The 22,219-nt window shown below is 42.0% G+C and overlaps 1 protein-coding gene across 1 annotated transcript; it reads right to left on the bottom strand.

Moving 5' to 3' along the window:
• Positions 1–6,142: 6,142 nt before the first annotated feature.
• LOC307134127 (CD209 antigen-like protein C) lies at positions 6,143–21,986 on the bottom strand. Its single transcript, XM_079829636.1, has 6 exons — positions 21,842–21,986; positions 21,005–21,130; positions 16,331–16,501; positions 16,056–16,237; positions 15,093–15,208; positions 6,143–7,448 (listed from the first exon to the last, which is right to left on the bottom strand). Exons 1-6 carry the CDS (start codon positions 21,924–21,926, stop codon positions 7,289–7,291), a joined length of 840 nt encoding a protein of 279 aa, XP_079685762.1. The 5' UTR covers positions 21,927–21,986; the 3' UTR covers positions 6,143–7,288.
• Between the last annotated feature and the right edge of the window lie 233 nt (positions 21,987–22,219).

Genomic DNA, 22,219 nt, shown 5'->3' with positions numbered 1-22,219 from the left:
ACATTAGGTGTTAGGTGTCGCCCAGCCCGCAGCTCTACAAATGTCTGCCAGTGAGACGCCTTGAGCCAGCGCCCAGGAGAAGCTACACTCCTTGTGGAGTGCACCCACAACCCGAACGGTCAAGGCACGTCTTACAATTGGTACGCTAAGAAGATAGCATCCACTATCCAGTGGGCTAACCTCTGCCAGAGTCCTGCACGGGTCCGATTTTAAAAACCTGCACCCGCCCGTACCCGCAGTGCTTAAACCCGCATCCGACCCGTTTTCCGACAGCAGCACTAATTAAAATCCGCACCCGACCCGACCCGCTTATAATAGAACAGACACCCGACCCGCACCCACAATAAAATCAGTTTAGCATATCACATTATAGACACACTTACAAAAATGTTTATTGCCAGCATACAGAAGTTATTACACGACCATTAACACAAGGACAACTTCTGCCGGGAGCTTAACGTGGCTTAATGTACTGTTATTAAGAGACCAAACTAAACATAATACTAATAACGTATACTATGTACAAAAAATCAGATGAGCCCAGAATATGAATGCAACACGTATAATTACATGTAAAACGTTTTCCTACCATAGAAAACCATTATAAAAAAACACTTAACGTGGCTTAATGTACTAAGACAGTGTTATTAAGAGACCAAACTCTGGAAACATAACACAAATACTGTTCGATAGAACTGCTTGTGCTTGGTTTGTTACCACAGTTCTCTGCGTGCTTCCTCAACGATGAAGTTCCACATTTGCGTCTATCTTTTCTTAAACTCCTCATGATCCATCTTGACGGCTGCAGTGCAGGCAGAGCGTGCGCGCGCGGTTGTGATTCTTCTGTGAGGGCACGCGCGCGCCGCACGGCCACAGATAAACTGATATGGATTTGAAATTTTTATCAACTTGGAATACAGGCAAGGCATATTTTTGTATATGCATATTTTTAGGAACACATCTACAATATACATGCATATATTGTTTATATATAGGCCTATATTCGTTTGCACGTGACTGTTTAAAACCTGTGTTTAGACCCGTGTTTCTCCCTTGTCCGACCCGACCCGCACCCGTATCCGACACACTAGGATGTTTTTCACCCGTTTCAGCAATATTCGCGGGTACCCGCACCCGTGCAGCACTCTGACCTCTGCTTGGAGACAGCCTTTCCCTTCTGCTGGCCTCCGTAACAGACGAAGAGCTGTTCTGAGGTCCTAAAGCTTTGAGTCCAGTCGATGTAAGCGCGAAGAGCGTGGACGGGACACAACAAAGCCAGGGCTGGGTCTGCCTCCTCAGAGGGCAGCGCTTGCAGGTTCACTACCTGGTCCCGGAAGGGAGTGGTAGGAACCTTGGCCACGTATCGGGGCCGGGGTCTCAGGATGACGTGAGAATCAGCCGGTCCGAATTCCAGGCATGATTCGTTGACCGAAAGTGCATGCAGGTCCCCTACCCTCTTGATCGAGGCCAATGCAATCAGGAGCACTGTCTTCATGGATGGGATGTTTATCTCTACAGACTGCAAAGGCTCGAATGGAGGACCCTGGAGTGCTCTGAGCACCAGGGCTAAATCCCAAGTGGGTACCGAGGATGAATGAGGAGGATTTAGTCTCCTCGCACCTCTAAGGAACCTGACGATAAAGTCTCGCACAAAAGTCTTCACAGTCTCGACTGCGCACCAGAGCACAGAGTAACGCGCTGGGTTGCCGTGACAACCCCCGCTGTCAGCCGGTGCCAGACAGGCACACGGCGCGCTGAGCGCTCAAGCCCTTACGAGAAAGGTGAGACGAACAACATACCGACGTGACCACGCTCTCCTGAGAGAACACGGATCACCCACGAATGCAATCTCACATGTTTATATGCGAGAGAGATCATGGCCGTCAAATGAGGACAGGAAACAACCGCATCCAGAAACACACGGTTTGAATGACATCTTGAAAAAGATGCAGGGTCAAACCGTGTTGCTCTTTTTAGAAGGAAATGTTCTTTTAGAAGTGCTGAAGCACTCAGGGAGATGGCCGCAGCTCACAGCAGTCCGATTGCAAACCTGCGTGTGAACACTCAAAGAACGGAAACGCCCAGCCAACCAACACAGGAACAAGTGTATGTTGCAGCGGCCACTCGCTGACTCGCGCTGTCACACCAGCACCCAGGTAAGAGAGCGATCCTCCTTGAGACTCGTCTAAACAGTCTTCGCAGAAACAGCTTGATACAGCAAACCGTTAGGCTCCTAGGTTAAAAGCAATATGCGGTACTCCACTTCCGTATTTATACCCGCGGTGCGGGGCGGTGCGTGGACCGCATGCCAATACGATTGGCTTGTTTCTAATACACTCGAAGTAGATTGGTCTCTGAAGACAGATCCCAATTCGTCAGTCAGTTCCGACGTACGTCGAACGTGACCGACTGAAAGGGAACAATGGCAGTGACATATTTTAAGATATGTCAGTTGCTTTCAGTTAAAACAGCTAAACAATTAGTTAACAGCTAAAAAATTTAATTTTAGTCTAGGACTTGTCTGTGAAACTGGGGGTATATTTAGCTGCTAAATTAAGCCAGCAAACATAAGCAACAATATAACGTTCAACTAAACCAGATTTGGCTATGCATTAAATCACATTCCATCTAGTAACCTAATGTTCGCAAACTACTTTGTATCTTATAATATCTGTTGCAACCAATCGAGGTATCCTACTTTCCTTCTCATCTATACCACATGGTTTTTGAGCTCTTCAAGGTAGACATGGTGCTTTATATGCTTTATTACTCCGGATTCATATGGATTGAAGAAATAGTTATAGATTGTTAATATTTCATTTTGTATGTCTCTCCCACTCTAAAACGCAATGAGGGCTACAGTTGAGAATCATGAAGTAAACAGCACATTGCCACCAATCAAAGTCATGGATGCTCTAGGTGGAGAGGACCTGTCATTTTTATCTCAACCTTAAACCTTGTGCGTGTCACATGTCTGTCTTGCCCTGTGTAGCACATGTGGTGTTTTTGTCTATTCTAGCCATGTGCTTAGGTGTGTTCGACATCGGCTACGGCTGGATGCAACCGATCGGCGAGAGTAGCCGCATGCAGGCGGGGAGGAGGTGCAAACGGAGACGTGAAGTCGGACACTTTCTGCTTCCAGCAGTGTTTGCATACTTTATCACAGCGTATTTATCACAGCGTATTATCAACAAGTATTTGCATACTTTATCACGTGTTTGCATACTTTATCACAGCTGAAGTGAAATAAATGCAATATTTGTCAAATACACAGACGTCTCAGAGACATTTTCATTAAATACTGCATGCACTGCTTAATACAGCGTGTGTTTGTACAAGAATAAAGTTCAACATATAAGCCTACTGTGGTGAGGTGGAGGAGCAAGCGAGATCGGTGTGCGTGATTGAGAATGAGCGTCACCTGCGAGGCACACCGGTCTCGAGTCCTCTCATGAGGGAGCACGGAGGCATATAAGGACAAGCGGCTCCAGTGAAGGAGGAGAGAGGACCAGGCCTGGATTGTTGTGTTTTGTTTACGTTTCGTTATGTGTGTGCGTGGCAGTCGTCCGTGAGGGGCTGCCGCTTTTACTTTCATTTTGTGTGTATTATTTTATTAAAGTCTGTTGAATGTTCGCCGGTTCCCGCCTCCTTCTTCCCATACGAACAAACAACGTTACACCTACACTATCAATGAAGTGGGGTCTATGTTTTTTATAAGTTTTATTTTGATAAACATGACAATATTGCATTGCGACTACATGAAAAGAGGTTTTACCGTTATAAAAAACTGAGTTGTGAGCATTAATGGTTTTTAGAATAAACACGAAACACACATGATCAATGTCATGCGGTGAATAGAGAAACTGCACTGGCTGTATTAGCCGACTGCTCTCAAATCGTTCTCGCAGCACTTTGTTGACATACATCACTATCACGTGGCGTCAGCGCTGTCTCAAGTCAGACAAAATAACCGGCATGCACTGCTATTAGCATTTAAACCTTTGTTCTGACTATCTATAAATATATTTAAAGATAGTAACAATTGTATTTTGACGAGTGATAATTATAATTCGACTAGTCAGAATGACAATTAGAGATATCTGCAATTATTGTACTAGTAAGAAATCCGATTTGAGATATCTGTAATATAATATATTTTTGAAAACAGGCTCATTTTCCAACTATCCTAGAGTTAAACAGTTGAGTTTTACCGTTTTCGAATCCATTCAGCCGATCTCTGGGTCTGGGTGTAGCACTTTTAGCATGGCTTAGCATAGATCATTGAACAGGGCTTAAATAATGACCTGAAACCACAATGAATGTAGCCTACGTGCTGTTCTCTTTCAGTCTAACCTGACCTGTTTATGGACAATCATTAAGATTAAGTTGATATAGCCAAAGTAAAATATAGTAGCCTACTTTGAATAGGCAGGTGGTGTCAGTGTGATACATAACTGTGGCAACCGGTTACGCCTCTGTCATAAAAACAGTCGGATGGGACGTGAAAGGACACGACCCAAAATGCATACACACCTTACACAAACTCTTAAACCCAGCATACAGAACTAGACAGGGCAACTGAGCACTTGTTTTGTATGCAAGAAAAAGAAGACAGAAAGATTATTTGTATTGCGCAAAGACTTTGACTTTTGAGTTGGGTTAAGTTGAGCATTCATGTTTGAATGGGTTCTATAAATAAATCTTGAGTGATACTAGATGATAGAGATCAGTTTGTCAACATTTATGTTGCAAAATCCACAAATCAAATATGAAGAGAAAAGGAAAACTAAACTACTGGCCCGTACCATGATGGAAGTTTAACAGACTCAGGGTTACAGGATTAGTTTTGAGTTGACAAAATCAAACCAGTCCAATCAGGATTTGTTGGTACATGACACTGATCATCAACTTTCTTTGATCCTAAGTTTAGGAATAACTACGTGCACAAGAAAGTGTGACATCAGTAACAAACAGCTAAACACATGCTGTGAAACTGCGATTCACTTCTCGATACACTTCTCTCTTCTGCAGAATATTACAAGATTGTAATTCTTTTCACGTCAAGACGAAAATAGTTGTCTATGAAAGAGGACAACTAAAAGAAAACATCTTGCTATATTGGTGCAAGTAAAAGTTGTGATGTTAGTTTATATAGTTGATAATATACACTGCCCGGCCCCCAAAAAAGTTGCTGTTTGGTTTTGTATAGGCAAATGCTAAAATAGGTAAAGGCTTAATGTTAAAAATTGTTGCACCTCTTGATGGAAATAACATCACAGCATTTATTTCCATCAAGAGGTGCATCAATTTTTGTATTGACGTTGGAAGTGTCCAGCACTCAGTAAAGTCTCCTCCAGCACATACCAAAAACTTTCAATGAGTTTAAGGTCTGATGAGGTGACAATTCATGTGTGAAAATTATTCTTCATGCTCCCTCCCAACCATTCTTTCAGTTTGAGCCTGATGAATCTTGGCTTTGTCATCCTTGATTTGGCATAAATTATTCAGTCATTGACTCTAAAGCATTTGCCTATTTAAATTCAAAACAGAGACTCGTTTTTTTTTTTTTGGCCAGGAAGTGTAGGGGAGAGCCGGGGCGAAAGTAACAACGCGATTTTCTCCGAGCCCTGAATACATTTGCATTTCAAGCTATAACAGCACGTTCAGCACACAACCCTTGACGGATCTGCCAAATATCATGTGATTCCGCCATCGTTTCCCGCGGTTAGGTCCGAAATGCAGTTTTCAAATACGGCAAGTAAATTAATGAAGCTGTACTTTTTTTCTAATTACAAGTTGTGTTTCTTGTTTCATGTGTCACAGTAATGATCAATCTATGGGTTATTTAGTGCTATTACACACCCTGAAGGTTTGTCTTTTCAGAGTTTCTCAGTATAAAAGTAAATCGTGTTTAAATGTCAGGACTTCCTGTCGGGACGAAAGTAACACTTGTCACTTTTGTCCCGCTATAATATATATAATGCATGTTATGCAAATTTAATTTAATTACATTTTTATATTGTTCATACTGTTGAAGAAAAAACTTATCAAATAGATTGACATTGCAAATAAAAAATATTCTAAACAATTCAAGTTTGTACTGTCATATTACATTTGAAACATTTGATGAACTTTAACATATAAAATGAAAATGTAATTTAATAATTTTTTTGCAAAAATAAAGGACAAAATATGTTTGCAGTTACATATTAACAAGGTCATAGTCAGGTATGTTTAATAAAAACAAGAGTAGAACCAAAAAATCTAGCTTGTATTGTTGTGTTACTTTTGACCCACCTGTGTGTTACTTTCGTCCCACCTGATGGGGTCAAAAGTAACAATGTGCAGCTTATGTTCAAAGTGAAATTATACTGTAGTCGTTCTACATTTGTACAAAATACCACCTGCTATTGATAGACCACACTTGTGAGTTATTGGCCACAGCAAAAATATATCTCGGTCTAAAACATTATCTTTTAAAATTACGATTTTCTGAAAAATTTTACTTTCGTCCCTGCTCTCCCCTATATAGGCAAAACAAACAGGAACTTTAACATGTAGCCCTAAATGTGTAGTCACTTTAGCTTTAAAGCTAAAGTCATTTTTAAAGCTTTATCTTTTGATATTTTTATATATTTATATTAATTTAAACTAGGAGACATGGAGTGAAAACAACTTTATTGTGTCAGGTGTGTCACGTGGAAATTACTATTGCAATGAACAACACTAAAAGCAGAGCCAATTTCCTCGTGCCCAAAGCCCAGGGTTGGCGCAAACTAAACTAAAGCATACCTGGCTATCCACCTAAACCGGCTTCATGGTATAGGCCAAAGGTGTTGACTGATTCATTATGCTCAAAACTTTGATTTTATGCTGCGCCCTACTGAGTGGAAGTGGAACTGCCGGGCATAACCTAAGAACAGGTATTTACATAAAAGTACTATTATTATAGTTACCCCAGAATTGCAAACACAACTTAAGCCATTCAAAGATGTTTAGTTGTTTAGGAAAAGACAGACAATATTTTTTTTTACATTGAAAACTGATAAATCAATTGGTCTTTCTATTATGTTTTATAAAAGTTAATAACTTTACAAAAATAGTCCATTGGTAAAAAGCCCAGCTAAAGTTAGATAAAGATAAATGCATGAGGTTAGATTAAAACTGATTTTTTTGACTACTGCAGTTAGTCTTTTTAAAATGTAAAACATTTAAAAACCCTGAGACCAGACAATCAGTAATGCAATTGTACTCAATGAATGTCTGTGTATGTTGGTGGGAGCAATGATCAAGTGGACCCAGCCGTCTTCTCACAGATCCAGGGCAAGGACATGTAGCACGGCGCATCATACCAGCTCTTTATAGCCACGCGGGTTAAAACATTTGTTTTTATCATGTAACCACAGTCTTCATTAATATGGTTGTTGGGCTCGCCATCTTCCCAGAAACTATGAAGGAAAAAGAATGGATTAGTCCCAGTCAGACACCCTGGTTTCCTTACGGTCTGTTGGTTTTTAACATGTGGAGACAGCATAATAAATAAAAAAAACACACTTTATTTTAAGGTGACGTACATGTTACACATGTACTTACTATAGTAATAACAGTAAATTATGCAAAATTACAAGTAACTAGCCCTAAACCAAACCCTTACTCTATAGTAAATACATGGGTTTCACTTTATTTTACAGTATTTACAGCTTGTGTGTACTTACAGTGTACTTACCTAAGAAAGTAAGAAAGAAAGGTAACAACATGGGTAAGGTTAAGTTTAGGGGTAGGTTCAAGGATATTACCTAATATCACAAATTATTTTAGTAAGAACAAGTGACTGTCAGCTCGAAATAAAGTGGGTTACACTTTATTTTAAGGTGTCATTGTTACAGTGTAATTATAAGTACTGAGTATTATGAATTAACTACATGTACTTACTATAGGGTTAGGGTTTGGGTGAGGGTTAGTTGCATGTAATTATGCATAATGTACTGTTATTATATGGTAAGTACACTGTAACATAATGTAACAAGGACACTGTAAAATAAAGTGTTACCATAAAGTGTAAGCAAAAAAATTACAACAGCAAATTAAAGGGGTACTAAAATATTTTAATAAGGTTAATACAATTTTTCTCAAGTTTTCAAAAGGGACATTGCATTTATTTTTATCTTCTTTTAAGTCCACATTAATGTTAATGTTTTATAGCATCCAAAACAGTTTAATTAACGATTTTATTTTTACTCTTATTAATTGTATAATAAATGTTATAATTAATCAGGCTGTAATAAGATGCTTTGCATGAATGAAATAAATAAATGCTTTGCATTAATTAAATTAAATAATATGTGCACAAAATACAATTAAAATCCTGTTTCTTGTAATATTTTCCCTTTAATAATTACATATTTAGCCCTCATCCCACCCTCGCACTTTGTAACAAAATTACATGAAGCACTAAAATTGTACTTAATTTTTTTTGTCCAGAATGCTTTTAATACTTAATTTTTTTTGTCCAGAATGCTTTTAATGCAATTTACATTCTTCACATTCTTTCATCTTAAATTCAAAATAACTAAATTTCATGCATAACCCTTTTAATTCAGTTCAAAATATCTTACATTAAGTGTCTTTGCAACCTCTTGTGGAAATAAATAATATAATATACTGTATTTCATGACTCTTGCCACTAGATGGTCTTATAGCTCTATATGGAGCAAATGAGCTGTTCCACCGCATTTTTTTTGTTTGAATTTTGAGCATTTTGACCCGTAAGGGAAGGATTTGTTACTCTTTTGAATTTCAACCACACAACTCCTCGAATCCACTAAATGTGTGTGTGTGTGTGTGTGTGTGTGTGTGTGTGTGTGTGTGTGTGTGTGTGTGTGTGTGTGTGTGTGTGTGTGTGTGTGTGTGTGTGTGTGTGTGTGTGTGTGTGTGTGTGTGTGTGTGTGTGTGTGTGTGTGTGTGTGTGTGTGTGTGTGTATTCATGTTTCAAGTACAACAAAAGTCCTAGGAACTTTCAATCCAATGAACACTCAATTTTTAAAACATTTTTAAATATAAGTTTCGGGATCTAAATTCCGACCCGAGGGAAGGATGAGAAAATATCAAATCCTGATTCCCAAACAGACACTAACATTAATAAAAGTCAGATTATCATTACACACTAAGGATGTATGAATAAAAAATGAGTGTATGCAAGATCAGTTTTTTACAAAGAGGAAGAAGAGACGGGAAGGACGAGATGATTCAGTGTATTAACACGAGACCATGTCTCCAAAAGAGAAATGGAATAATATGATTCAGTAGTTCCCTTTCGAAAGGGAACTCGCGCTGCGTCAGCTTGACGCTACGGGGGAACGCCTCCAGCGTGACAGGTGTCTGAACTACTATCGAATCACGGCAATCCTATTGACCGGCGACAGCCTATGATGTCATCAAGGTGCGACCAGGAAGTATAAAAGGGCGCCTTGCCAACATGACACCGCTTCTTCGTCTTCAGGGACTGTTTTGTCTGAATTGCTTCGAGTAAGGTAATCCAAATTCATTATTGTATACACACAAGCTGTGTGTTTCTGCCTGGGATCAAGAGCATGCACAGTCAGCTCTTATCGAGTTGTCTGTTTGTTTGTTTGTTTAATGTGAGCGTTTGTCAATCTGAGATCGCTCTGCTCTCGTCTGATTCTCTTCCTGAGGGAAGAGGGTTTGGCATTCGAGACTGATGATGCGGTCCCCGTTCATGCCGAGGCTGAGCGCGGACTCACGTCATGGTTTCCTGGATAGAGCTCGCTGAATCGTCACGGGAAGGCATTCTTCCCTTTGACGATCTGGCGGCTGACGAGACTTGTTTCCAAGTGCTCTAGGGATGGCTGTGAGAAGGAGGATTAATCTTCTCAGCCATCCCGACTTTGTATGCTGAGCCGTTGAATGTTATGAAACCAAGCCTGTAGTGCTTCAGTCAGAAATTGAAGCTTTCGCGCCTCGATCGCCCCCCGGTGGCCGGTCCCAGTATAGCTCCTAAACCCCGCTTCTCCATGTATTAGAATGGGCGCGAGACACACTAAACAATTTAATTACACTTCAAATAATTGTTTCCTAAAGATGGTTTCTGTCATTTTAGGCAGTTTTTATTACCATTATTTCATTTCAAGTGTTCGTTTTTTAAATAAGTTTAGTTTTAGTGAGTTATTTGATGCTATAAAAACGAGGGGTGTGACGTCATGATTGACAGCTGAGATTGACGGCTTCTCTGAATGAACTTGTCACTGAGGCACTAACGGACTTTTTTCTGGATTTTTGGGAGGAGATTGGAGCTTTAGCTTTAATTTCTACACTTCCATAACTGTTTATTTCACACCAACATAATGAATTGTTCTGCATCTGCGAGAGTGTGGGCGGGCTTTTGATAATCGCGCCTCTACTTCCTGTTCTCTACTGCGCAACTCCGGTCCCGAGATCGCTACTGCGCAGACTCGGTCCCAAGATGTCAGCGCCGTGAGCGGGCCTATGAAAGCTTCAACTTTGGTCAGCGGAAGTCAATGAAGTCGCGTCGTCCATATTTTTTTACGGTCTATGTATGAAACGCGCTGCAGGCGGGCTGCGGCCGCTGTGTTGTTGCGTTAGAGGAGAGATCGCTCATGTTGGAATAAACGATCGATCTCTCCCCAGCCATAATCATTGGCTCAGTTGGGCTTTCATTCCTTCCTGATCTTCCTAATTAGATCGAGAGGGCATGGAATAACCTATGTTCGGTTCATGTTCACTGATATCAGCGGTATGACATCAGCAGTATGCCGCTGATGTCGGGAGGATGGTAGAATATGGGTATGTGTCGTTGCCTCCGATTAATGGGATGTTTATCTCTGGGAAGCTGAGCGCTCCAACCCTGCCACTTAAACGATGTGTCATTTTAATGGCAGGGCATACACAGCAGCGGGTCAGCCCGGTGCTACTTCTTACACCATGGCGGTGTTTCATGTGCACCAGGCCGGTTTGCTGAGGGATCTCGATCAGGGAAGGTTTTTTTCCTGATGCGGTGGTTGCGCAACAGGCGGAGTCTGGGCCTGAGGGCCAGCATCGCCGAGGAATAGCGAACATTTGGCAGCGTCTGAGGACCTGCATGCCACTGAGATCCGGGTCCCAGGCAGGCGGGAGGCGTCATGGTCCGAGGACCGGAGACAGGGCCCAATGGCCAGCATTGCCTCTCGTGCGCCCCCACAGTCGGGGGTGGGGCACAGAGAGGCGGACTCCCGGGAGAAGTAGGAGCTGTGTATCACAAAACGCAGTCAGCGTTCATGATGGATCTCCTCCCTGAGGGTGAGATGAGAAATTACATTGACCCTCACTCCTCTTCTTCATCATCTCCCCAGGCGCTTCTTACATCCGGCCTAGGTGGGTCCACAATGATGTGCTAGGGCCCGCCTGGCTGGTTTGTGAGTGCGCCCCCTCAGGCCCGTGGTAGTGGTACACCTAAGCATACATGTGAATTAAGCTTGTGGGTGGATATCATGGCGCGCCGCAGGCGAGCGGGTAAGTCCCCTATAAGAGGGAAAAATATTATATATTTTCTGACTTATGCTCCCTGTAGAGGGCTTCGGGGGTCGCTGTGGATCGTTGGATATTTCCTAGGGCCTGTAGTTCCCCTGTTAGGTTGGCTAGAACGATAAAATATTATTTACCAGTTGCTTAAGCTTGGTATAAGTGAGCTAGTATTGCTAGTGGAAGCCAGCAAACACTATATATGGTACACGCTGGGAGAGCTGTACAGCCCTTTTTTATTCCCAGACCTAAAAAGCTAAGATGCGCTAGAATTAGCCCTGGGAATGCCACTCATTTCCTGCGGGTGTGTAGCGGTTATATATATATATATAAAAATAAAAAAAGGTTTTTTTGTGTTAAGGGAAGGCTAGGCATTTTTTCCTCCTAGTATTAAGCTGCTAACTGGTAGCCGCCTCAGGGTAAGGCGGTCTGTATCTTCTCTCAGTGTACATTTCTGGAGAATACAGGATCAGACCATACTAGAACTACAGTTAGATCTAGAGCCAGATCTATTTAACGACTGGCACTTCTACCCGAGTGCCCCTTTTGCATGGTGCAATAGTAGCGGCCCTTTCTTGGACCTCGGGTATAGATCTAGATTGGCCTAGGCTTTCTAGGGATTACGGAGTCGCACGCCAAGAAGCGGTCGCGCTCCGGGTAGCTGTTCCATTTTTTGAACTTAGCTTTATTATTTGTCCCTAATGTAGCCTCCTCTTATGCAGAGTAGTCCGGCCAAGGCCCGCCCCCTTACCTGCGTTCTGGGGCCTTTGCTAGTAATGCAGGTTGGTGCTGTGCAGAATTGATAGTGACTTAGCCAGTAGTCGTGGGGCAGGGTTAAGGCGTTTTTCATGCAAGTACGAAAATTCCGTATGCATAGCTCAACCCGGCCCTCCAGAGCTAGTTTTAGAGGCCGCCAGTTTTTTGGCAGGCGCTGGCCTTTCTTGTATATGCCCTGGCCAGTTGGTCGTACTCCCCTGACAAGGCAGGGTAGATTTGAGTACCTCCACATCCAGCTCTGTATCATTCTGCCTCACCCATGGCTCGGGTTGAGCAGCACTTCACAACCTTTTGGTTTATGTAGGTTTGGTCGTGAGCTCCCTTGTAGCCAGAGCATTGCCATGGCTGACGCCCTCACACGGTATGATAGGCGCTATTAAAGCTAGGACCTTCATGAGGTGGGTGGCGTATGTGGTACTCCCCCCGCTTAGGGGGTACAAGGCGTTTGGTTTGCCGAGTACCCTGCTATGGACAATGTGATTAGGTTCCAGTGTTTGTAGGCGCTGCCGATAAGACTGCACCATTGTACAGTTGGCTCCAGAAGGAATTGGAGGCCTCCGGGATGGGTCACCCAGCTAGGCTGGGATGATTTTTTAGGCCAGCTGGCTGCGGGTAGCCAGCTGGGGCAGTCTTGGCAGTAGACTCCAGGTCAGGTGGTAGGCCTCAGAGTTAGGCCTCCTTGCGAGTGAGTCCCGACGTTTGGGGAGGTTGGCAATTACTAGCTGCAACCTTGAACATAGGTAGTCAGCCTTGGTAGGCCTCTGCAAAGTTCGGCCCCTTGTGTATTGCGGTATATATTACTCCCCAACGATGTCGGCTTTCAAGTAGCAGTTTTTCCCGACTATAACCCTTGTCAGCAGTTGGATGTTAATTTTTGTCAGCCAGCAGAGAAGCTACTGTCAGCCCAAGGTTATAACATCACAGTTTTTCACTCCTGTCACCAGGAAGCCGTCCTTGCAGGCCTGCTGTGAGATGGTAGGCCCTATTAGGCCTCCCTGAAAGCAGGCTCCCATTTGCCAGTCGCTGTGTCAGCTAGCATGGGCTGCTAAGCTGTTGATGGGTGGTAGGCCGCACCAGGCCTCCCTGAAGACTCGGCATGAGGTAGCAGGCCTCACCAGGCCTCCCTTGAGGACGCATTCTTGGGTTCAGTCACTTGGCAGGTTGTGATGAACTGCTGGCAGGTAGTAGGCCTCACCAGGCCTCCCTGAAGGAGGGCTCCTGTTTGCCAGTCGCCGTGTCAGCACAGGAGTTGCTAGGCTGTTGCTGGGTAGTAGGCCGCACTAGGCCTCCCTGAAGACTGGTCATAAGGTAGTAGGCCTGCTGAGTGCTGCTCTCCGGGATTCCCGTCTCTGAGATCCGGTCCGAGGAGGCCACTGCCATTCTGCAGTCCCTGGGACTGGATGCCTCTCCAGGAGGCGAGTGTCCAGAGGCTCTGTTATCGAACAGACAGGGATGGCCCGGCTGAAGTGCCCATTAAAAAAGGCACCAAGCTAGGCCTCCTTGGTGGCGGTAGTGGCTGGCTGGGGCGCCCTAGGGCCCCCTAGCCACATTCCCTTAAAGGAGCCCCCTTCTTTCGAATGGGTTGGATCCAGGCCTTTGAGCGGCCTGGGTAGAACTTCTCTAAGTGTTCGAAGCTTCCTACTCAGGCTTATAGCTTGGGCTATGACCGTAGAGAATGCTGTCACTGACAGCCTTATGTGACCAGAGGGGGAGTGGTTCAGGCATTTTAATTGAATTTGCTTGTTCTGACAGTTGTCACTGCCAGTAGGCATGCACTCCCCTCGGCATGGCGGCGTTGGTATTTCGTTCCCCGTAGCGTCAAGCTGACGCAGCGCGAGTTCCCTTTCGAAAGGGAACGTCTCCGGTTACGTATGTAACCTAGGTTCCCTGAGAACAGGGAACGAGACGCTGCGTCGCTTTGCCATGCCTCAGGGTTTGCCTGCCAAACAGTCCCTTCAGACGAAGGGCGGTGTCATGTTGGCAAGGCGCCCTTTTATACTTCCTGGTCGCACCTTGATGACATCATAGGCTGTCGCCGGTCAATAGGATTGCCGTGATTCGATAGTAGTTCAGACACCTGTCACGCTGGAGGCGTTCCCCCGTAGCGTCAAGCTGACGCAGCGTCTCGTTCCCTGTTCTCAGGGAACCTAGGTTACATACGTAACCGGAGACGTTTTTACTCCATGTGAGACATGTCATCTAGTACTGAAGCTTGGACTTCTAGTGCAAGAGTTTTAACCAAGCGGAAACCTCCTGCAATTTCTCTTGAAGCCAATACGGAAGTGACTTAAACTGCAATTCACCGACTGGCCGCTAGAGACAGGCTCCAGAAGGGAACAGAATCTCATTGAGCTCCGTGTTAAAATGCCCAACTTTACAGTAGAAAAAAACATGTTTACAGCCTGGTACAAATTGTGGTTTTGGTCTATACAGCTAACTTTGCCCTTCATGACAACTGTGAGGGGGGTGAATTTTTTTATAACTCATTCGTTTACATTCGATAAAGCCTTAAAGTTCTGCATAATTAAGGGCGTTGCCACTTTGAGTGACAGGTGGGTAGCCATTTATCTGTTGTCTGTAGTCATCGCATGACCTCAGCTCCACCCACGTCCTGCCTCTTTGCCCATTTTCTATTATCCGGGAGTGGCAACGGCTAGCTCGACCCTACTTTACGCTTCAAAACTGCTCTTTAGAATCCTTTGTAACTATAATATATTTTTATTTATTTTTTTACAGTCTATGGTTTTAACTTGTTAAGTTGTCAAATTTGACATTCTTACCCTCCAACCAGCTTGGTTCCGTCCACCCAGTACCAGTCTTCTTCTACTTTTTCATCACTTATGCCAAACCAGTAAGCGTTCCAGTATCCACGGGGCAGCAGGTCCCATATGAACGTCTTTATTGGGTCAATAAGTCAAATATCATTAAAATCATTGGGGGAAAACCCCCTTAGTAATCCATTTTAATGGCTCACATGTTTCAGCTAAGATCGCTTCCTCTTTTGCATGTTCATTAGTTTCTGTTCTTTTTACACGCATATAGATGTAGAAAGTCAGTGTTACTTGAGGTCATTAGATGTTCTGCAAATATATCGCCATACTTAAAGGAACACTCCACTTTTTTTTAAAATAGGCTAATTTTCCAACTCCCCTAGAGTTAAACAGTTGAGTTTTACCGTGTTTGTATCCATTCAGCCGATCTCTGGGTCTGGTGGTAGCATTTTTTGCATAGCTTAGCATAGATCATTGAATCTGATTAGACCGTTAGCATCTCGCTCAAAAATGACCAAAGAGTTTAAATTTTTTTCCTATTTCAAACTGGACTCTTCTGTAGTTACATCGTGTACTAAGACCGACGGAAAATGAAAAGTCGTGATTTTATAGGCCGATATGGCTAGGAACTATACTCTCATTCCTGCGTAATAATCAAAGAACTTTGCTGCCGTACCATGGGTGCAGTGGCGCAATGATATTTCGCATGAAAATAGTCCCCAGTGCAAGCAGGTTGTCACGTTGGTTATGTTTACAGAAGTTAGCCTATTTTCAGGCGCTGCGTAATATCATTGTGCCTGCTGCACCCATGGTATGGCAGCAAAGTTCCTTGATACCAGACCCGGAGATCGGCTGAATGGATTCGAAACCGGTAAACTTCAACTGTTTAACTCTAAGGGAGTTTGAAAATTTAAAGTTGAAAAAGTGTTCCTTTAAAGCTCAGTAAGATGCACAGCTCTCGTCTGTCCTCACCTGTTCCTCAGGTGTGAGGATGATGGCCAGGTGTCCTCCCTTCTGCTGGCAGTACTTCTGACTGTCTGACCAGCTCCTGCTATAGACAGAGATGTAGTAACAGCTGCCGTTAAAGAGCTTCCAGTTGTCAGGGCAGGGACTCTTCGTTGGTGCTGGGGTGGTTCGTGGTGCAGATGTTGCCTCTAAAAAGAAGATCCAACATTTTTTTAACGTTATGAAATGCAACAGATATTGTTTGTTAATAACACAAATGCATGCACTTGCACCACACTAACCAAGCTTAGCGATTTTGTCCTTCAACTGCGACTGCTCTTTCTCAAGATCACTCTTCTCTTTCTTCACAGTCAGCAGTTCTTCAGTCAGAGCCGTTACATTAGCGCAGCCCGTCTGCATTTGTTTTTCAGAAGTGCTGGAGAGGGAATCCTGATCAGATGAACGGCCCTTACCTAAGACGGAAAAATTATAGCAGATGTGGAAAAAAAGACAGAAAGTTTACAATGAAACTGATGTGTTTATGAGTTTATAATTTTATAATAATTTGACTGTTTTACACATGAAATGCAAGTTTTCTTTATTATTTGTTGATTATGTCTGGAAGATTTATAGCAACAGAACTTTTAGTTAGAAAACTCCTTGTATAATTTAATGCAATAGCTGATGAGAGAGCATTTGCTTTATATGGACATTGTAACAGAATATACCAAAATGAGTCAAATCGAATTGAAACTAGAATTAAAGTAGTATTAAAATAGCTTGAATGTAACAACACCCTTGCTTCATTCAGTCTATGCAGATTCATGAATATGCAAATTTGCCACACCCCCACCCACTCGCAAGAGGTCAGAAATACAGTCGGCCAACTTACTGAGGTAAACGCTGCACAATGGCGCTATTTATAACGAGTCGGACACATAACGGTAATTAATATGATTATCCTTTTGGTTGACTATGTCATTAAACAGCTAATAATGTGTTGCTAATGTTACTCAAACCATGTTCCCGTTTGCCATCTCAGTCTGTCTTCAGTATCAGTCAGTATCCTTAGAAACGCTTAAACAACATCATAGAACGTCAGTGTAGAAAGGCATATAGTTCATCATAACATTGTAATATACATCATATACATCATTTATCCGCTATATTGCTAAATCTGCCCGATTTTTAATATCTACAGAAAAATTTGCCGGGATACCCTGACTTCTTTTGAGACTTCCCCTTAATGATATGCTAAAGCCCGCCCACATTTTGACATGATTGGTTACAAGGTAGTTTGTGACGTCAGAAACACCGGAGATTTCAAACCACGTTTTTGAGACTGTCTTTGGTTCACTGGAGTTTTAAGAAGAAAATACTCAATAATTGGAAATACACTAAATTAACAAAAGTATTGGGGCACACAACTCTTAATTATTGAATTCAGGTGTTTCAACCAGACCCATTTCCACAGTTGTATAAATCAACTTAATTGAGATGCAAAATTAAGCAAAAAAGACATTCTGAAGAGCTCAATGAATTAAAGTGTGGTAATGTGATAGGATGCCACCTTTGCAATGAGTCCGTTTATAAAATTGAATCCCTGCTAGATATTCCACAGTCAACTGTATGTTGTATTATTGGAAAGCGGGAGCGAACAGCAGCAACTCAGCCATGAAGCAAAAGACCATGTAAAGTCACAGAGCGAGGTATCGATTGCTGGGGTGTGTAAGTCACAAACACTCTGCTGATTCCATATAGCAGAGTTCCAAACTTCCACTGGGATTAATAACAGCACAAATACTGTGTGGCGGGAGCTTCATGGAATGGGTTTCAATGTTGTGGAAAGCCTTCCCAGAAGAGCGGAAGTCAATGTCATTAAAGGGATAGTTCACCCTGAAATGAAAATAAAGCCATCTTTTACTCACCCTGCTGTTGTTCTAATGCCCTATGTCCTTCTATCTTTTTCAGACCTCAAAAGCTGCTACAGTACAATCTTCATATTTATAATCAATTGTCACCTTAATAATTGTGCTTTGTGTGGTGGTGGTGACAGGAAAAAAATGTCTACATATAGAAAGATATCAACTAGCCTAACTATGTTAACTCAACTAATTTAATGTAGAAGAGCTTGCAATTAGCCTACTAATTAAATAATGTCAAAGTAAATGTACTGATTAAGACGGCCCCACTAAAGATTTTTCTAGTGGACTAGTCATTAATTTAAGCAATTAGAAGAGTAATCGCACATTTATATTAGGCTAATTTAATTAGGATGCTTAAATATATAGGCTACTTGGTGCATGGAAGTGCCGTGCACGCATAAAGCTTGTGCAAAGCATGCACCGGCAAAATGATTATAAATGTATCGAAAAAATAACAAGGAGACATTTTATTTGTTTATTATTAAGCTAGTATTTTCTGAGTCAGTGGCGGCTGCAAAGATAAAGTTGATGATGCTGCCTCTCCGCAGCACAGTGGACACAATTTTAGAGAGAAATGCACTTTTCATACGGATTACAGAGAATATTTGTTTTCGGTTTGAATTTGTTCGTTTTAAAGTAGACATTTCAAGCTTTCTATAGGCTAGATATATTATGTGTGCATTTATGTGTGCATTTATGTGTGTGTGTGTGTGTGTGTGTGTGTGTGTGTGTGTGTGTGTGTGTGTGTGTGTGTGTGTGTGTGTGTGTGTGTGTGTGTGTGTGTGTGTGTGTGTGTGTGTGTGTGTGTGTGTGTGTGTGTGTCTGTGTGTGTGTGTGTGTGTGTGTGTGTGTGTGTGTGTGTGTGTGTGTGTGTGTGTGTGTGTGTGTGTGTGTGTGTGTGTGTGTGTGTGTGTGTGTGTGTGTGTGTGTGTGTGTGTGTGTGTGTGTGTGGACTGGTAATCATCACGTTATGGGGACAAAATGTCCCCACAAAGATAGCAATATCCGAAATCCTCATCCTTGTGGGGACATTTTTAGGTCCCCATGAGGAAAACATCTTATAAATCAGACTAAGTGATGTTTTTTGAAAATGTAAAATTGCAGAATGTCTCCTGTGAGGGTTAGGTTTAGGGGCAGGGGCAGTGTAGGGGGATAGAATATACGGTATGTACAGTATAAAAACCATTACGCCTATGGAAAGTCCCCATAAAACATGAAAACCCAACATGTGTGTGTGTGTGTGTGTGTGTGTGTGTGTGTGTGTGTGTGTGTGTGTGTGTGTGTGTGTGTGTGTGTGTGTGTGTGTGTGTGTGTGTGTGTGTGTGTGTGTGTGTGTGTGTGTGTGTGTGTGTGTGAGAGAGAGAAGCAAGTAGCCTGATGCGCTTAGTTTTGGTTAATTTATGAGATGCGCTGCAGACTATAGGACGAAAGAAAGTGCACATCCTGTCTGTTTTCTTTATTTTACAAAAGCACAACTATTTGTTGTTATTGTGAGTTTACACAAATACAAATAAATGATGTATTACTCCTATCTATATGACCATAAATTATGGAGTATTTTAAGTTGCCAGTGATCGCGTCGGCGCCTTCATATCATGAATGCTACAGCCCCATTGACTCCCTGTGCAAATGCATTGATGAAGTTAACAACTGGATGTGTCAAAATTTTCTTCAGTTAAACAAAGACAAAACCGAAACTTATTGCATTTGGAAACAAAGATGAAATTCTCAAGGTGAACGCATACCTTGAAGCTAGGGCTAAAACAACTAAAGATCAAGTCAGGAATCTGGGTGTAATTTTGGAGTCAGACCTGAGTTTCAGTAGTCATGTCAAAGCAATAACTAAATCAGCTTACTATCATCTCAAAAAATATCAAGAATTAGATGCTTTGTTTCCAGGCAAGACCTAGAGAAATTCGTTCATGCTTTCATCACCAGCAGGGTAGACTATTGTAATGGTCTTCTCGGCAGCCTTCCCAAAAAGACCATTACACAACTGCAGCTCATACAGAACGCTGCTGCCAGGATTCTGAGCAGAACCAGAAAATATGACCATATCACACCAGTCCTCAGGTCTTTACACTGGCTTCCAGTTAAATTTAGAATAGATTTTAAAGTATTATTACTGGTATATAAATCACTTAATAGCCTAGGACCTCAATACATTGCAGATATGCTGATCGAATATAAACCCAACAGATCACTCAGATCATCAGGATCAAGTCAGTTAGAAATACCAAGGGTTCACTCAAAGCAAGGTTGAGAGACGGGGAGCGATAAATCGAAATCCCTCCGGCGCGAGGACAATCCGCTTAGATCTGCTCTGACGGATAGATCTGTATAGCCTTGGTGGTAAGAAGGACCGTGTAGATCCGTTCTGACGGTCAAACAACGTAGAGATAGCCCTGGTGTTCCAGTCCAGGAAGATTTGTCTGTAAGGGTAATGTTTAAATGCACAGTTACCTGACAAATATTTTTCTGAGTACTCCCATCGAGGAAGAGCGAAGAAGACCCGTTTAGATCTGCTCTGACGGGTAAAACATCTAGAGAACACCCTCAAGTTAAGCCAAGAAGATTTGTTCTGCAAGGATCGTTTAAACGCACAGTTACCTGACAAATATTTTTTAAGTAAACCTGACTCTCCATTTTCTTCCACTCCAGATACGGGTTATGCTATATATCATTTTTTATTTTATTTTTTTAATTCACCTACGAATATTTTCATTTCATTTCTGTAAAGCACTTTGAATTGCCACTGTGTATGAAATGTGCTATACAAATAAACTTGCCTTGCCTTGCCTAAGCTATACGGAGCATGCTATACTTCAGCTTCCACACTCCACTCAAAGGCTTGCATATGTGCCTAATAAAAGCGCATATTTATCTAGGTTAACATTAGAGAGAGATGTCGCTGCATGTTTATATGAACATTTCTGATTGTTTAAATGATCAGCCCTTGGGGGGTCCATGCAAGTGCCTGCCCTATTGCGACGCCTCTGAACACAATCACACCAAACTGCACAAGTTGTATATGTAAGAAAGGAGAAGTACCACTGTGAACACTTGTGATCACCAGGATCATGAGTAAGATGAGGCAGAAGGCAGTCAGGCATGCTGTTGCCACCTTGAAGGGTTCTTGGCAAAATCGCTTTCCTTGTCCTGCAAGGTTCTGAAATACTGAGAAAAAATAAATAAAACAGCGATTTACAATATAACAATTGTATAGAGTCTAGCAATGCACTTTTTAAACACAATATTAAACAAATTAAGCATGTTTACATTAGGCCTATATTTATTTGACAAGAAATCTAAACTTTTGAACAGGTTCTTGATTACGTCAGTAATGTCACCCATTACAGGGAATGATTTACAGTATTCTGCCATGTTAACTCAAACCTTGAGAGTATTTATCGTTACCGTTGGATGTTTGTTAAGTTTTTATCATAAATCATAACCATTTAAAACAACTGGACATTTGGGGTTGAATAATTGGCCAAAAAGGTAACAAAAATTCACATTCAGGAAAGTGTAAAATGTCCTGACATCCAAAACATCCTGTTCGAAGCATAGTGTGGCCAAAAATTATTTATCTGATTAAAGTTAGTATGCAACTAAAAAAAGTGTAATTTTAGGGGGTTATTTTAGAAATATAAAAAAAATAACATCAGCAATTTTACCATGTAAATGATGATTAATGTACATTATACACTTTTACTCAATCTAAAACGGATTCAAAAATGTCTAAATTCTAAAATAATATTTAAAGAACAGAATTTTAAAAAAAAAATGTATACAAACGTTCTAGAAGAAACACAGGCCTCATTACACTTAACATAAATGTAAATATTAAATTAAAGACACAACACATGCATGTTTCCATTGTCATACCTGAATATCGCACCCCTGGACTGCTGCAGTCATCGCCAGGCTCGTCGATCAGATTGTTGTGCATTCCCTCTCTGTTTGCAGACATTGCTCACATTTGAACACTTACACACACATGCAACATATAAGACTCTTTCTGTTCAGCGCAGCGGTTGCTCAACAGTGGGGGTGGTTTAAAACGAGATTGTGTTTGTGTGCTGCGAGATGTCGATTGGTTGACATTGTAGTTCTCATGACATTTCCAGATGTTTGCTTAGCCAGAGAATCTCACAAGCAATTTACGAAAATTAAGCTGACAGTTCTTCTGTGCTGTTTTTTAGAAACCAACAGTTTATAACTCACCCTGACTGGAATCATTACATAATTCCATTTGTTTTAATG

The sequence above is a fragment of the Gobio gobio genome, assembly GCF_949357685.1.
Source record: "Gobio gobio genome assembly, chromosome: 11".
Lineage (NCBI taxonomy): Eukaryota > Metazoa > Chordata > Actinopteri > Cypriniformes > Gobionidae > Gobio > Gobio gobio.
The sequence above is the reverse complement of the archived record's forward strand: the minus strand, read 5'-3'. Positions and strand labels throughout refer to the sequence as shown.

Bases quoted from the DNA above. Each gene is read 5' to 3' on its own strand.
- LOC307134127 (XM_079829636.1), bottom strand. From the start codon at position 21,926: ATGTCTGCAAACAGAGAGGGAATGCACAACAATCTGATCGACGAGCCT. The intron at 15,209-16,055 runs GTGAGGACAGAC...GACCCAATAAAG, and splicing joins TCCTCACACCTGAGGAACAG to ACGTTCATATGGGACCTGCT. The intron at 7,449-15,092 runs GTAAGAATGTCA...TTTCCTTCATAG, and splicing joins GGAACCAAGCTGGTTGGAGG to TTTCTGGGAAGATGGCGAGC.